Source organism: Panthera pardus, unplaced genomic scaffold (genome assembly GCF_024362965.1).
Source record: "Panthera pardus isolate Hobbes unplaced genomic scaffold, ASM2436296v1 HiC_scaffold_15, whole genome shotgun sequence".
Taxonomy (NCBI): domain Eukaryota; kingdom Metazoa; phylum Chordata; class Mammalia; order Carnivora; family Felidae; genus Panthera; species Panthera pardus.
In genome coordinates this window covers 29,976,446-29,991,560 of record NW_026526710.1, presented here as the reverse complement: position 1 = coordinate 29,991,560, position 15,115 = coordinate 29,976,446, and the positions used below count along the sequence as shown (strand labels likewise).

The window sequence follows — 15,115 nt, the reverse complement described above, 5'->3', positions numbered from 1 at the left end:
TGTGAGAATATAGTTCATCATTCATATTTGGTGAACTCTCCCCTTTTATGAAAGGGCATGTGAAAAAGCACTAAGTATAAAATACTCGTCCTACCCTCAAGGGCTGTGTAGTTCAGTTGGTCAATTACAGTATCATTATTCTTTTCAGGTGGAATACAGGGTAAAAACTAAAGGGACAGAATTGCTCGAGAGCTTTTCCAGCTGGAAAACCTATAAAAACAGAAATCAAGTTAACTTGAGATTAGAACTGAAATGCCAGAATCACAGCATTCAGTCCTTGATTTAAACCTCTGCCAAGTTACTGAAGATGGCACTACTTTAAAAATTGGGCTATAGTGTTTTGTCTGACTTCAGCTATACTGTCAACTCCTCGAGCATGAGGATAATTTCCATGTTAGTTATCTCCTGCTGCATAGCAAATTATCCCTAAACTTAAAACAAGATGGATTTATTATCTTACAGTTTCTGTGATCAAGAATCTGGGCACATTTTACCTGGGTCTTCTTTCTCAGGGTCTTTCAACAAGGGTCATGTCTCATTTGAAGGCCCAAATGGGGAAGGATCTGCTTCCAAGCTCACGTGGTTGTTGGCAGGATTAAGTTCTTCACAGACTGGTAAACTAGGGACCTTGCTTGGAGGCCACCCTCAGTTCCTTCACAGGTAGGCCTCTCCAATCTGGCAGTTTATTTCACCAAAATGTGCAAACCAAGAAAGCAACAGTGACTGAAGTCACAGTCTTTTCTAACCTAATTATAGAAGTGACATCCCATCACTTTTGCCATATTCTGTTGGTGAGAAGCAGGTCATTCAGCCCAGCCCATACTTAACAGAAGGAGATTACATAAGACCATTGAATACAAGGAAGCAGGGACCACTGGGGCCATCTTATGAGTCTGCCTGCCTTACCACTTGGTATAGTAGGTGCTCCATGATGTTTATTATTTTGAATGTTTATTGTTCCTAAAACAACAGGACAAGTTGCAAAACTGCATCACAGCAAAAGCACATTAGATTTCAGAGGGAGCAGAGAGAGTTTGGAGTTGTACATTCTCTTCAGTGGACAAATCCACCTAAGAACTCAATCATGTACTCATATCAAGACTGTGAGCTCCTTGGAGTGGGTCGGACTGTGTCCTTTATCTTGACATCTTCAACACTTACTGCCCTTTCCCTGACCCATGAAAGGAACTTGGCAAACATTGAATGGATCGAGGAATGGTTTAGTAAATGACAAGTTTTGTTCCTCTTAGTATTTTTCCCCCCAGGTTACACATTTAACAAAATGTTATGCCAATTTAGCAAGCAGTCATGGGGCCATGGGGAAGTTTACTATTGCAGAAATACTAAACAAATATTTGATTAAATGAATGTCAACAAGGCATTCCCTATGTTGGCTCTGATTATCTTTTTTTTTAACGATACCTTTCAAAATACTAATCTGGGAAAACCTATAATGTGGACAAATAGAGACTGTCTCCAGTAAAAGCTCCACTTGCTAATATGTCAGACTGAATCTCTGTAGCACAGGCATTGTAAAGGTAGAATTCAGAATTTAGTTTCATTTAGAGGTTGACTAGCAAGGATTTGAGTGCTGGATGTATTCTGGGGAGTAGCGTCTCACAGAGATTTCAAGTTGGAGTTCAGCAGAAGAATGAATCCATGTAAAAATGAGTGCAAACCTTTCTCTACACAAGGTCAGCTACAAATTTTTTGTACGCCCTTAGAAGTCTAGGATTGCAGTGGTTTTTAAGAATGTGTCAGATGAAATGCTGGTTACAAAAGGAAGTGCTTTTATTCAGAGAAATTAATCCTTGGTCTCAGAACTGACGTACATGCTCTCATTCTTTCCTCTCTCTCTCTCACTCTCACTCTGTCTCTCTCTCTCTCTCTGTCTCTCCCCTCTTCCTCTTCTTCCTCCTCCCTGCCACCCCCACCCCTGCCATGTCTATATCTCTATCTCTATCATTTCCTCTATCTCAAGGAAGAGTGATTTCCTGAGTCTATACACATAAGATATTTATGGAAAGTCACAAACACTACTAGCCAATTCAGCCTTCTTATTCTGTTTTGGGTGATTTAAACCATACATATTAATACTAACATTCCTTGGATGTTGATAGATGAGTAAGAATCAGATTGTGTACTTCATAAGAACGACGGGGGGGTTCCCAAGAGCTACAAATTCTGCAAAACAAATCCCTTAAGTAAATAATGGAAAATGATAGTTTATTTTAAGCCCTTTGAAAAGTTGAAAAATGATGTAAAAGGAAAGGGCTCATCTGTTCCTAGTCAGCTTTTGACCTTTGACTATATAAACACAAGACACACTTGAGCTAAAGCTCGGAAAACAGACCATTATTTCTCTGCTATTCAGATGGATGGAATGAGTCTTCCCATTAAGTTTTACAGAGATATACTCCAGCACTATTACACTGAACATTACATTTAATAATTTATTTTTAAAGAAGGCAATTAAGATCTTTGGCAATCTCAGTAACTTTTTAAAAATCTGTACAGTGAGGTGATTGGACCAGATCTTTTCCAGTCTTTCCTGCTCTAAAATGCTAATACAAGGACCCACTGAATCAGGCTATCTCTGAATCCATGCATTAATTCCTGTCCTTCTACCACCTTAATACCACAACCTCTTCTAATTCTATCACCTGCCATCTTCTAATATTTATTTATTTTTGAGAGACAGAGAGAGAGAGAGAGAGAGAGAGAGAGAGAGAGAGAGATTGGGCATGAGCAGGGGAGGTGTAGAGAGAGGGAGACACAGAATCAGAAGCAGACTCCAGACTCTGAGCTGTCAGCACAGAGCCCAATGTGGGGCTCGAACCCATGAGCCGTTGAGATCATGACCTGAGCCGAAGTCAGGTGCTTAACTGGCTGTGCCACCCTGGTGCCCCTATCACATGGCATCTTGACATTAACACGCAACCACTAACACACAGTAGCGTGCAAGTCCCTGCCAAAAGCATCTCGCTTCTAGAAAGGACAATGAAGACCCCAGCACCAACATCAAGTGTCTTTGTTACTATGAACTGAAATTACCTGGTAGGAAGTGGGCTCCCGAAGAAGCAGGGAAATGTCTCCTCTAAGCTTTTTTATTAGCAGGATCAGTTTACAAGTTTAGTTATTTGCCACTTTGATCTTTCAGCTTCTTTCTAACAATACATATCTTTCACTTCCTTCAGGTGAAAACTTATCCCCAAGAAACTCTATTTATGGCAATTCCTATGTAGCCTTCCAGTCTCTGCCTGGCATGAACTGCCCCAGGAAGACTTTGGCACTCCTTCCTCCAAGTTCCCATTTCATCTTGCACACATACTCTGTATTATAATCATTTCCTTGCAGTGTGTTAGGTCTTCCCAAGAAGGGACTACGGTCTTCCATCTATGTATCTTCAGTGCTGAAGATAATTGGGGCTGAAAATATATTTGTACAGCACATGAATGAATGAAAGACTTTTCTAACCAATTTCACCCTGCTCGGATTACTCTTTCATTACACACCTCAGGCTGTTTATACCATACCACACAAGTACATGAAGCAAATGAACTACTTAGCTGCAATATAATATTTCTTAGTCAAGGAATATTTTATATGAGCAAGGAGAATTGGCTATTTAAAGAAATTTTATATGAATCTTTTTGTGACTGGTCAAGGAAGAAATGAGTTCAGATTTGCACAGGAATTTTAAGGAACAGTTTTGTGGGAAAGAGTCCAGAGCTGTTTCTTCTGACTAAAATTAAAACTGCCCAAAGATCCTAAGAACTGGCTCATTTCCCTCTTCCCAGTCCACACTCACTGATGCCCTAAATTAAAACTTGAATTAATAGCAGTATAAGGAATTCTACTCTGAAGAGTAGACCAACTCACTAAAAAGAAGTGAGTATAAAAGAGAGTTATCAATTTTTTCACTTTTATATTTCCTTTATTACCCTGTTTCTAAAAATGAACACGGCTTTATTTTCTTGCAATAAAAATAACACATGTTAATTGAAATAAATTGGTAATACAAAAGATCTAAAAAATTAAAATTACCTTATATTTCAACACCCAGAGAGAACTCTTATTAACATTTTTTTTTGTTTATTTATTTTTGAGAGAAAGGAGAGAGAGAAAGGACAAGTGGGGGGAGGGGCTGAGAAGGGCAGGGGATAGAGGATTCTAAGGAGGCTCAGCAGAAAGCCTGACAGGGGCTCCAACCCTCGAACTGTGAGATCTTGACCTGAGCCAAAGTTGGATGGTCAAGCAACTGAGCCACCTAGGAGCCCCTATTAACTTTTTTTTTTTTTTTTTTTTTTTTAAGCAGGCTTCACGCCCAGTACAGAGCCCAGCACGGGGCTTGAACTCATGACACCAAGATCCAGATCTGAGCTAAGATTAAGAGTTGGACACTTAACTGACTGAGCCACCCAGGTGCCCCCTCTTGTTACCATTTTGATATGTAACTTTCCCATATTTTTTTCTATGCACATACAAAAAGTGTGGTCATGTTACACAAGATGTTTTGTAAAATTTAAAAAATTTAAAAAATTAAACTTAACACATCATGGGCATCTTTCCTTTAAAATAAATACTGATCTTTGTTATTACTTTTAAATTTGTAAAGCGACATCCCATTGTATAGTTGTACTGTAATTTGTTTAATCAATTCTCTGTTGATGATCATTTACATGGCTTCCAAGATTTCAGTATTATGAATAACGCTGTGATGAACATATCTGTTTGTACAACTTTGTAGATTTTCTCAGTTATTTCCTTAGGATAAATTTCCTTAGTAACAAGCGACTTGAATCTGGTAATGGCTTAGGTGACTTTCTGCTTATTATTTTTTTAGACAGTCTATTCTTGAGGTTTGTATAGTTAAGTTAGTGGCTGTTTTGATTTTCATTTTCCCTTTTGGTCCCACATATCCCAGATTAACTTGAGAAGAATTTGGAAAGATCATGAAGAAGTTATTCATTATTCTAACATCCCCCCTCACCTCAGAGTGCAACACCATGAAGCAGGTCTAACACTTCAGTGTACGAATGTGACTATATCACACTTCTTTGCACCCTCAAATGTCCTACTTGAAGGACCTTTATTCCTGTCTCTCTTGAAAACTCTTTCTTATTCATCCAGCAATAGCCTTATCTCTTTTTCCTCCTTCGAGTTTTGACTCAGTCCCTCTTCTTCCCTCAAAACAAGACTGGACCTACGCTTCACGTTATGTTAGAAAACCTGAGGCCAGTCAATATGGTTAGAGTAGGCCATGTGGGAGGCAGAACATATTATAAAGTGCCTGAGGCTGCTTTAATAAGTATGTGACCTAGGAGAATGATTTAATGTTCTAATTATACTTGAAGAAATTGAAGACCAAAGCTTCGCAGAATCTAGTAAGAGATGAAGTCAGAATTGCAATCCTAAGTCCCTCTGACTACAAAGCTCATGGTTTTCATTATACCATGCCCTCACTATAGCCTGTTTATGTTGGTTTAAATGGAGAAGAAATCATAGAAATGGCAGAGCACAAGTTCCCACTTTTGGTCATTCCCCTCAACTTTATCCCAGTTCTCCTAGCTCCCAGTCCCTCATTTCCCCTTACCCACCACCCCTCCACCCCAAACCCACACACATTCTTTACTCAAATGGTTGATCACTATAGTTAGGGCCAACTTCCCTGGGCTTAAGGTAGTAGCACTAACTTAGAATCATGGGATATGTCTAACCAGGCAGCCATAATATTCATTACAGTATGTAATCAAGCCAATTTCAATCAAGCCTATGGGGTTAGGTAACTAACATTTAACATCACTGGCATCCATGTTGGTCTGTGCCTAGAAACGATGCCTTTGAGAGTAGGGATTTTTCAAAGAGCCCCCACAATTCTATCCTAAAGACTCTGGGAAGAATAGTTGTGCATTAGATTACTTTATGAGTGGGGTGGCTCTAGAAATGAACTCACATTACCAGGTGTGAAGAAGATTAATCCTAATGTTTTCACTTGAGAATTATTTGGGTTAAGGATAAGCCAAAATCATGCTGGACATTAACAGACTTTTTGGACGGTTGAACAAAGCGGTATTATACTTACTGGCAGTGGAATGACTGTTGAAAGCATTTACTTTCTGTATCATCTTCAAGGAAGTGTTAACAGGCTAGACTAACTCCTTTAGCTCTGATCCCTAATGTTTTAAACATTACTCTTTGCACTCTTGGCCCATAGGTAACAGAAATCAGGGATATCTGCTAAGTCCTTGCTGGGACTATTAGACACCAATGAGATATGTACCTTCTCTGTGAACTGTGAACTCCACAGATGTTATTCTATTACGGAAGACATCCAAGCTAACATTTACTGAGTGCTTACTCCATGCTCAGTAATTTAAAAAGAATTTTATAGTTATTAACTCATTTTATTCCCATCATAAAGCAATGAGGACGGTACTATTACTAAATAGAACACTAGAGAGACTAACTTGCCCAAAGTCACACAGCTAGAAAGCAGTAGAGATAGGGTCTGAACCAGCAGTCTCATTCTAGAGCCTGTTCTCTTAACTACCATGATGGGTATGCCAATGAGATAAAGAAGTCTGCTGGAGGAACATCTGAGACCCCTGAAAGGAAAGAGTTCTTTTTCTTCCTGGGAAGGTTGTAATCTGCACATGATACTTGGAACTGCTACAGCCACCTTGTGACCATAACAGGAGTCACAGCTCCTGTATGGTTGAGTAGAAAGATGGGAAGCCTCTCAAGTTTTTAAGGACATCCTTGAGTAACTGAATTACCTAATCTTGGAACCGTTCTACCTTTGGAATTATTTTCATGGGACATAATGAACTCATTACTGTTTAATTTCCTTCAGTTAGGTTTCCTGTTACTCGTATCCAAAAGCGCTCTCACAGATACACATGTTTATAAAAGCATAATCCAACCAGAGACATACAACCCCTTCAGAGTCCAAATATTTGTACTATGTGCAACATTTTCATTCAGTTTCCAAGTATTGAATGCCTTCCATATATCAGTGAAAGCTGTCGAATCAAACAAGTTGGGAAGGGCAGGTTTCTACATCTATGGAGGTTATAATCCGGTGGTAAATGTGATAATGAAAATGGAGGCAGGCATTTATAAGGAAGGTATCATGGAGACTTAACCTAGGGTCAGAGAAGGCCCTAATGGAATCAAGAGAAAGCATGTATACCAGATTCAGACTCCATGTCTTACTAGTATCATCCATTTGTAATAAGTTTGTTATGTATTTAATTTGTGATATATTTTGGTTTTAGTTGTATGAGGCCTACAAGAACAGCTTATGTGCATAGTAGTGTTATGTACATATATATAGGTAAATTTATAATACCATAATTTAATTTTTTAAACAAATTTTTTATTTTTAAGTTTATTTTTTAGTAATCCCTACATCTACTATGGGGCCCAAACGCATGATCAAGAGTCACGTGCTCCCCTGATTGAACCAGCAAAGTGTCCCTGTGATACAATAATTTAAATCCACATGGAGATCCAGAATATTTTTCCTTTTGAGAGGTAAATACTGAACCAGTTTAGGAGAAGCAAGCTAATATAAAAGGTAAGCAATGAAATGGGAACCAAAGCACTTCTAGCTCACTGGCTGTCAGCCTTCTGGTGACTTACATTTCAAAATTTGTACAATATGACTCATAAGTGGTTATAATGCAATATTTTATTTAAAAAAATTTTTAATGTTTATTTATTTGGAGAGAGAGAGAGAGACAGAGTGTGAGCAGGAAAGGGGCAGAAAGAGAGGGGGACACAGAATCTGAAGCAGGCTCCAGGCTCTGACCTGTCAGCACAGAGTTCCTCCTGGTGCTCAAACTGGGAACCCAGAGATCTTGACCTGAGTCAAAGTCAGGGCCTTAACCAACTGAGCCACGCAGGCGCCCCTAGAGTTTCCACATGAAGAATAAATATTTAAAATCCTTATACTGCTGTGAAAGTTCCAGAAATCATTCACAAGTTTAGCAGGGAAAATGGGCAAAATGAAGGGGTCTACAGGACATGACACGCAAGAAAAGAAGGCAGTGAAGGGAAAAATCAAGAGGCAGTAAAGTGCCTGGTAAACGTTACACAGCAGGAAATTGCGCTGTGCATATTACGGCTGTTGCTGAATAAAAATACCTGGAATTTCCAAAGATGACCAAACAAACATCAAAAAGGAAGTGGCCTTTTTTTTTTTTTTAAGTTTTATTATTATGGAAGATTTCTAACATGTACAAAAGTACCGAGAATAGCCATGAGAACTACCACAGCTTCAACAGTCATTATTCATGGCCAATACTGTTTCATTTCTATGTCCATTATTCTGAATCTCCTTTGTTCTGAAGCAAATTCCGGATTTATCATTTCACCCTTAAATATGTCGGCACACATCTCTAAATCAAAAGAATGGGAAACAAGGCATTTGGTGTCTAGCTCACTGGGGAGCAGTCTTTTCCATCTTCAATCCTTTAACTTGTAAAATATGATTTATGGGGGGGGTGCAACGGAATTTTTTTTTAAGTAACTACAATAAAAAAAGGAGGTGGTAATTCCCATAAAGCTCTCCAGGAGGTAAGCTCACCCCATAAATCCAGATCGGCGTTTCATTCCCTAGAGGCCCAAGGTACAGCTCACTGACGCTTCCTTTCAAGGTCGGGACCCCACCGCCGGCCTGCAGCACCCAGCCTTTTACGGGCCTGGCTGGTCTTCGCCGGGCCCCGCCGCGAGGAAGTCTCCGCCCACTGGGCCCCAGCAGCCCACGCGCACCTCCGCGCGCCCCCGCCGCCTCCTAGCAGGGAGGGGCGCGCCGCCCTGGACTCGCAAGGCCTCGGCTCGGGAGCGCGCACGCCGTGCGTCCCAGGCTCGCTCGGGATTCTCGCCTGGTGCCGCAGGGAAAGGCCAACTGTTTGGTCCGCCATGTTCTTCTCCGCGGCGCTCCGGGCCAAGGCGGCAGGCCTCATCGCCCAGTGGGTAAGGAGGTTCGGAATGAGCCCCGGCACTGCCGCCACTCTCCCCTATTTTTCGGTGTCTCCTTTTGTGGTGGGCACACGAGAACCCTGGGCTCTGGACGACCTGCAGGCGGCGGCAAGGACACTGCGGCCTTCGTCCTCTCTCAGGGAGGCCGCTGCAGCTCCACCGCCGGCGAGGAGCTCCGAGGGAGGGTCGCAGACGTAGCTGCTGCGGGTGCGTGGCCTCCCCCACAGGACTGGGAAGTTTACGCCTAGTGTGGTCAAGGAGAGGAAGAAGGAGGGGCCGCCGGTGGTCTGTTGCTGTTTCGCCCCAGCGCGGAACGTAGGCCTGGCCTCGTCGGCCAGATGGGTTTCTAAGATCCCCCGCCCACGAAGGAGGCACCTTACCTTGCATATCAAGCCTGGTGACCTTGTTGCCGGCCTGTAGTAGCGCACTGGAAAGGATTCCGAAATTGTAGGCTCTGGCTTGCTGGTTGAAAGCTTAAAGAGCGTTTCCTTAGGGCAAGGTGTTTGATTTACTGCAGTTGTGTTTTGCATATCGGAAAAGTTCGATAAATAATCGTATCACATTAACCCTATGAAAGAACACCATCGGAAAAACTGCACCCAGAAGGATTTAGAACTTGAATGGGCTTCTGAGATCCAAGTACATGCTCTTATTTTAGGCAAGGACGTTGAATCGAAACACGCATTCAAGTTAACTTAATAATGGTGATTCCAGGAATGGCGATTTTTACAGCATTTACTGGAAGGAAGCCTTTTTTTCCCCTAGCAGTAAAATAGAGAGGTTGAGTCAGTTTTTAGCAGAAGAGTGGGAGATAGTGCATAGTAGAATTGAATAGGGCTTTAGAATTGGACCTGAGTTTAGATAGTGGCTTCACCGCCTTTTCTAGCTTTGTGACATTGGGCTGTGATTTCTTGCACTTAGTTTTCTTGGTCGTAAAACGGGAGGAATATTCCAATTTGCAGAGTTTAGTCGTTCAATAAACATTTGAGGTTCGACTTCACTGCTGGGCTGCAGGTAACAACGTGGATAATAGTGATAAGTAACATTTGGTGATTACTTTTCATGTGCCAAGCACTGTTAAACGTTCACATTCTAAATCTCATAGTTGGTACTATTTCGCTATATTACAGATAAACAGACTTAGTCCCTGTTCTTGCGGAGTTGAAACTTCAAGGTAAATATCGTACAGTGTTAAGAGATATGAATAAAGTCAATTTGGTTTGAAGGTGGTATAAGATTTTTTCTAGAGGCAATACTAACATTGGTGAGGAGATATTCTAGATGGAAAGGACAACATGAGAAAAAACTATTGATAGTTGGCAAGAAAAAACTTGGTGCCTATAGGAAGCCTCAAGCAGTGTTGCTGGACTCCATTGTTAGGAAGTAAGGTGAATCCAGAGATGAAATAAAAGAGGTGGATAGGGCCCAGGTGTTGGAGCTCCTTGCATGCCGTGCCATAGAATTTGGCTTTATGTTAGAAGCAGTGTGGAGTCAGTGAAGGATTTTAGAGAAGCAGAGGGTCATGGCCAGGTTTCCCCGTATTGGATAGATGACTGGATGGAGTGAGGGAATACATTTGCCAGGAGCCGAGGCAGGGAGGTGAAATAGATAAACAGGCTCTTGCAGAACCCTAGGTGAGAGGTGATGAAGTAGACCTTGTCTAGCAGTAGAAAGGCTAGAATTAAGAGTACAGATAGATTTTCTTCAGGTTTTGAGGGAAAGGGCTATAGGTAAAAATTGAAGAATATCTTCAGGTAGTGGAAGAAATTTCAATCAAATTTTATGTTTCTGCAACAGTTTTTTACTTGTACAGATATTACCCGACATGTAGTATGTGCACAATAAATATTTGTTGACTTGATGAATCAGTAAGTTTTTCTTTTTTTCCCCAGTTTTACTGAGCAATAATTGACACATCTCTGTGTAAGTTTAAGGTGTATAGCCTGATGATTTGATTTATGTTTGATTTCATTACACAAGTAATACATTGTAGGGAAAACATGATTTTGGGAACAGCAAACAGAATAAGCTCAAAAAATAAAAATTACCCATAGTCTCATCAACCTGGAAATAACCAAAATGTGAACATTTTTGTGTCTAGAATTGAGAGACCTTACAGTAAAAATTGATGGTATTGTTCACATTATTATGTAGCCTGTTTTTTTCCCATAAAAACATTGTTGATCCACTTTCCTTACCAGTAGACATTTCTATACTGTCATTTTTTTTTTTAACATTTGTTTATTTTTGAGAGAGAGAGAGAGAGAGAGAGAGAGCATGAACAGGGGAGGAGCAGAGAGAGAGGGAGACACAGAATCCAAAACAGGCTCCAGGCTCCGAGCTGTCAGCACAGAGCCCGACGCGGGGCTCGAACTCACGGACCGTGAGATCCTGACCTGAGCCGAAGTCGGACGCTTAACCGACCAAGCCACCCAGGCGCCCCTATACTGTCATTTTTAATGCTGCATAGCATCCCATTGTGAGGATGTTCTATAACTTATATAACCAGGTCCTTTTCCAAATAGTGTAATATCAGAATGACCTAGGAAATGTGTGAGTAAAGAGGTGCCTTTTAATAAAGTTTGTTTCTTAAAAAAGAAACCATTAAGGAAACCCTTTACATTTTCAAAGAAATTGCTTATTCTGTTACAATTTCTGCTGCATTAATTTCTTCAGCCACAGACTTGAGTTTATCATTGATTTAAAAATACCCATAACTTAGTACTGTCTAGAAGTGCCTACAAGACCATAGTTGTGTGACCATGAACCATGTTTCTTAATCTCTTGAAGTCTTCTGTAAAAAATACAGTAACACTTTGATTATCAAGAATTGCCTAAAAAGTATGAATTATGGAGTAGTAAATAGTCAGAATAGGCTTATTCTCTTAAGTAATTTTCCATGGCTTTTGAGTTGTTGACACCACTTTGCAGCTCATCGCTGCTTCATTTCCAAGCCACCACTTCAGTAGGAGTGAGTGGCATTTTCAAGGATTGTATTTTCAGTTTTAGAAATTTTTTTCAATTTCAGAATTTTCATTTGGTTCTTTTTTATAGTGTCTATTCGATTTTTTTGTTCATTGAAGTGTTTTTTTTTCAAACATGGGTGTAGCAGTTTTGAAATTGTTGTGTGGTAATCTCCATTTACTGTCTTCTCTTTTAAAAATGGGCTGTTGAGTAATTTTGAATTGTATCCTGGACATTGTGAACAATGAATCATAGAGACTCTCAATTTTTCTAATTTCTCCATAAGTGTTTGTTGTGGCAGGCTGTTAACTCAGTTGAACTTGAACTATAATCCAGCTCCCTTGTAGGCAGCACCTCAAATACCGGTTGAGTTCTTTTAGCTGGGCTGCCTGGAGTTGGCCCCATGTGCATGCAGGCCTTGGGGTCAGCCACGGAATTTGGGGCTTCTCTCTGGCTTACTTTTCTGGGATTTCGCACTTTCCCATGCCTGTTGTCCCATACTGTTCTGTGGTTCTTCAAGCCATTAAGACTGCAGGTTTTCTCTTTTGGTTTTAGTTGCCCAGCACAGGCCTGTGGGCCTGCTTTTAGGCTAAAAGATATAGAGTGTAAAGCAAAAAAACCTTCATTGGCTTCTTCTAAGTATAGACTCCCTTTGGTGTCTTCCTGCATTTGGTTGTTTTCCAATGCCTTCAGAAAGTGTTTTGGTTTTTTAAAAATAATTTGCCCAGTGTTTATAGTTGTTAGTGGTTTGGCCTGATAATATCTACTCAGCCATTCTAGAAGTAGAACCTCCTGTAGTGGCATTTTTCTTTCTAAACTTTAAGTTTTGTAGAATGGACTGTTTTCTCATTTCATTAGAGATCATTTTAAACCTGATTTTGCAGTGTCCCAGGGTATCTCCATTTTGACTCAAGGACTCTAAAGGAGTTCTTTAACAACAACAACGAAAAAGGCATTTGTATTAGTGTTTTTATTGCTACTATTACAAATTACCATAAACTTAGTGACATAACACAGATTTATTGTCTTATGATTGTGTAAATTAAAAGTTTGACATGGATCTCACTGGGCTAAAATCAAGGTGTTGGCAGAGCTATTGGAATACTGTAGGGGACAAGCCATTATTTTGACTTTTCTAGCTCCTAGAAAAAGCTGCCCTTATTTGTTGGCTCATGGCTCCTTTCTTCCATCTTGAAAGCCAGCAAAGGCAGGTTAAGCTGTTGCATCACTGACCCTGCGTCCATCATTTGTGACATATCCTTCTCTAACTTTGTTCCCTCTTTCACATTTAAAGGGCCCTGATAATCCAGAATAGGAATCTCCCTATTTTAAGGTCAACTAATTAGTAATCTTAATTCCATCTGCAACCATATTTCTCTCTTGCTATGCATACTAATACATTCACAGCTTTCCAGCATTAGGAAATGGGTATTTGGGGGGCACTATTACTCTGCCTGCCATGGCCTTAAGCACTTCAGGGGAAAGAGAAAATAGGCAAAATTTTTGTTTATTCAGTGAGGTTTAATAGACTGCTACTGCATACTACAAATTCATATCTTTTATATTGGAGATGTAAACTCAGTCTCCATTTCAAAGATATAAATAGCTGTACTTCCCTTCTCTTTGCATACTGTTTAATAACAGCTCAGTACATTGGGTAATAAATAATAGGTTCGTTGACCATGTCAGTCTGGTTTTCCATTGAGAAACCTTGACTCACCCACTACTTTTTGAGTCAGATCAGGAAACCTGTTATAAATTGGTTGCAGGAGATTTTTTTCATTCAACAAGCACTAAAGATTTAACGTTTAAACACACTTTTTCTTTGCCTTGTTGGTGGAGAGGGAAAATGCCTTATACGTGGGATACTTTTCTGGGTGTTATCCCATTTTGTACATGAGACAGCTGATGATTCCCAGACAAATATGCCCCAGATTACACAGTAGTAGGAGCCTGAACTGGGTTTGTTTGCAAGTCCTATTTTTTGTTTCATTTTTTTAATTTATTTTTCTTAAGTTGCTCAAATTTACCGAGGGAAGTTGGCATGTTTGGTGAAGATTTAAGTTTTATAGATGCTATAATAGTAGAATAGTTTGTCAGTGTGATCAGAAACCAGGGAAGTGATTTCACTGTACTTAAAGGAAGAGAGCAGAGGGGATAAGAAGAAGAGGTTAACTTTGGTCATGATGGGTGCAATTTTGTTCCTAAGGAGATACCATGATAGTTCCTTGTCATCACTGACTAAAATATTCCTTAATATCCCTCAGTACTTCCAGAGATTCTGGGTTGGAAAAGATAGCCTAGCATTTCTTGTTCTTGGCATCCTTAAATTTTGAAGACCATTCAGAAAATCCATCATCTGCATGTTAGGATATAGATGCCATACACTCTAAAGCAGTAAATCCCAAACTTGATTAAAAGAATCGTCTCTATGCTCTGTCTCTCTCTGTCTCAAAAATAAATAAACGTTAAAAAAATTTAAAAAAAAATCGTCTATGATGCTTTAAAAATACACATACTTGTGGCACCTGCATGCTCAGTCAGTTAAGCGTCCAACTTGATTTCGGCTCAGGTCATGATCTCAAGGTTCAAGAATTGGAGCCCCATATTGGGCTCTGTGCTGACAGTGTGCAGCCTGCTTGAGATTCTCTCTCCCTCTCTGTCTCTCTCTGCTCTTCTGCTTGCTCTCAATCTCTTTCTCTAAAATAAATAAATACACCTACTTTGGGGGCACCTGGGTAGCTCAGTTGGTTGAGTATCCGTCATTGGTTCAGGTCAAGATCTCATGGTCATGAGATGGAGCCCTGTGTGGAGTCTGCTTGGGACTCTGTCTGCCTCTCTCTCTGCCCCTCCACTGCTCTCATGCATGCACTTGCTCTCTCAAAATAAATAAATAAAAGTTTAAAAAAAAAAAATACACATACTTGAGCTCCACCCGGTCATAGGTTTACTAAATTTTAAACAATATATGCTTGTCTGAGTATTAGTCCCTAAGACTAGAAAATAAGGCAACTTATATTTACAGAGCATTTGTTCATGTTTATTTGATTTTCAAATTAAACAAAAAAAAATTGTGCTTAGGTTTTACCAATTCTTTTTTTTTAATGTTTATTTATTTATTTGGAGAGAGAGAAGGAGAGAGGGCAGAGAGAGGGGGAGAGAG

General features: G+C 40.1%; 1 protein-coding gene and 1 long non-coding RNA gene across 11 annotated transcripts in view; one reads left to right on the top strand and one right to left on the bottom strand.

Annotated features, from left to right (window-relative positions):
- The window catches only part of LOC109248633 (uncharacterized), a 130,892-nt gene extending 122,188 nt beyond the window's left edge, over nt 1-8,704 (bottom strand). For all 10 annotated transcript variants that reach the window (XR_008422209.1, XR_008422212.1, XR_008422214.1 and 7 more), the window contains exon 1: nt 8,594-8,704. This is a non-coding gene — a long non-coding RNA (uncharacterized LOC109248633). The remainder of the gene's footprint in view (nt 1-8,593) is intronic.
- The window catches only part of NDUFV2 (NADH:ubiquinone oxidoreductase core subunit V2), a 32,464-nt gene continuing 26,014 nt past the window's right edge, over nt 8,666-15,115 (top strand). Inside the window, exon 1 of the mRNA XM_019418459.2 lies at nt 8,666-8,982. Within this exon, the coding sequence (XP_019274004.1) occupies nt 8,929-8,982 (54 nt within the window). The 5' untranslated portion in view covers nt 8,666-8,928. The remainder of the gene's footprint in view (nt 8,983-15,115) is intronic.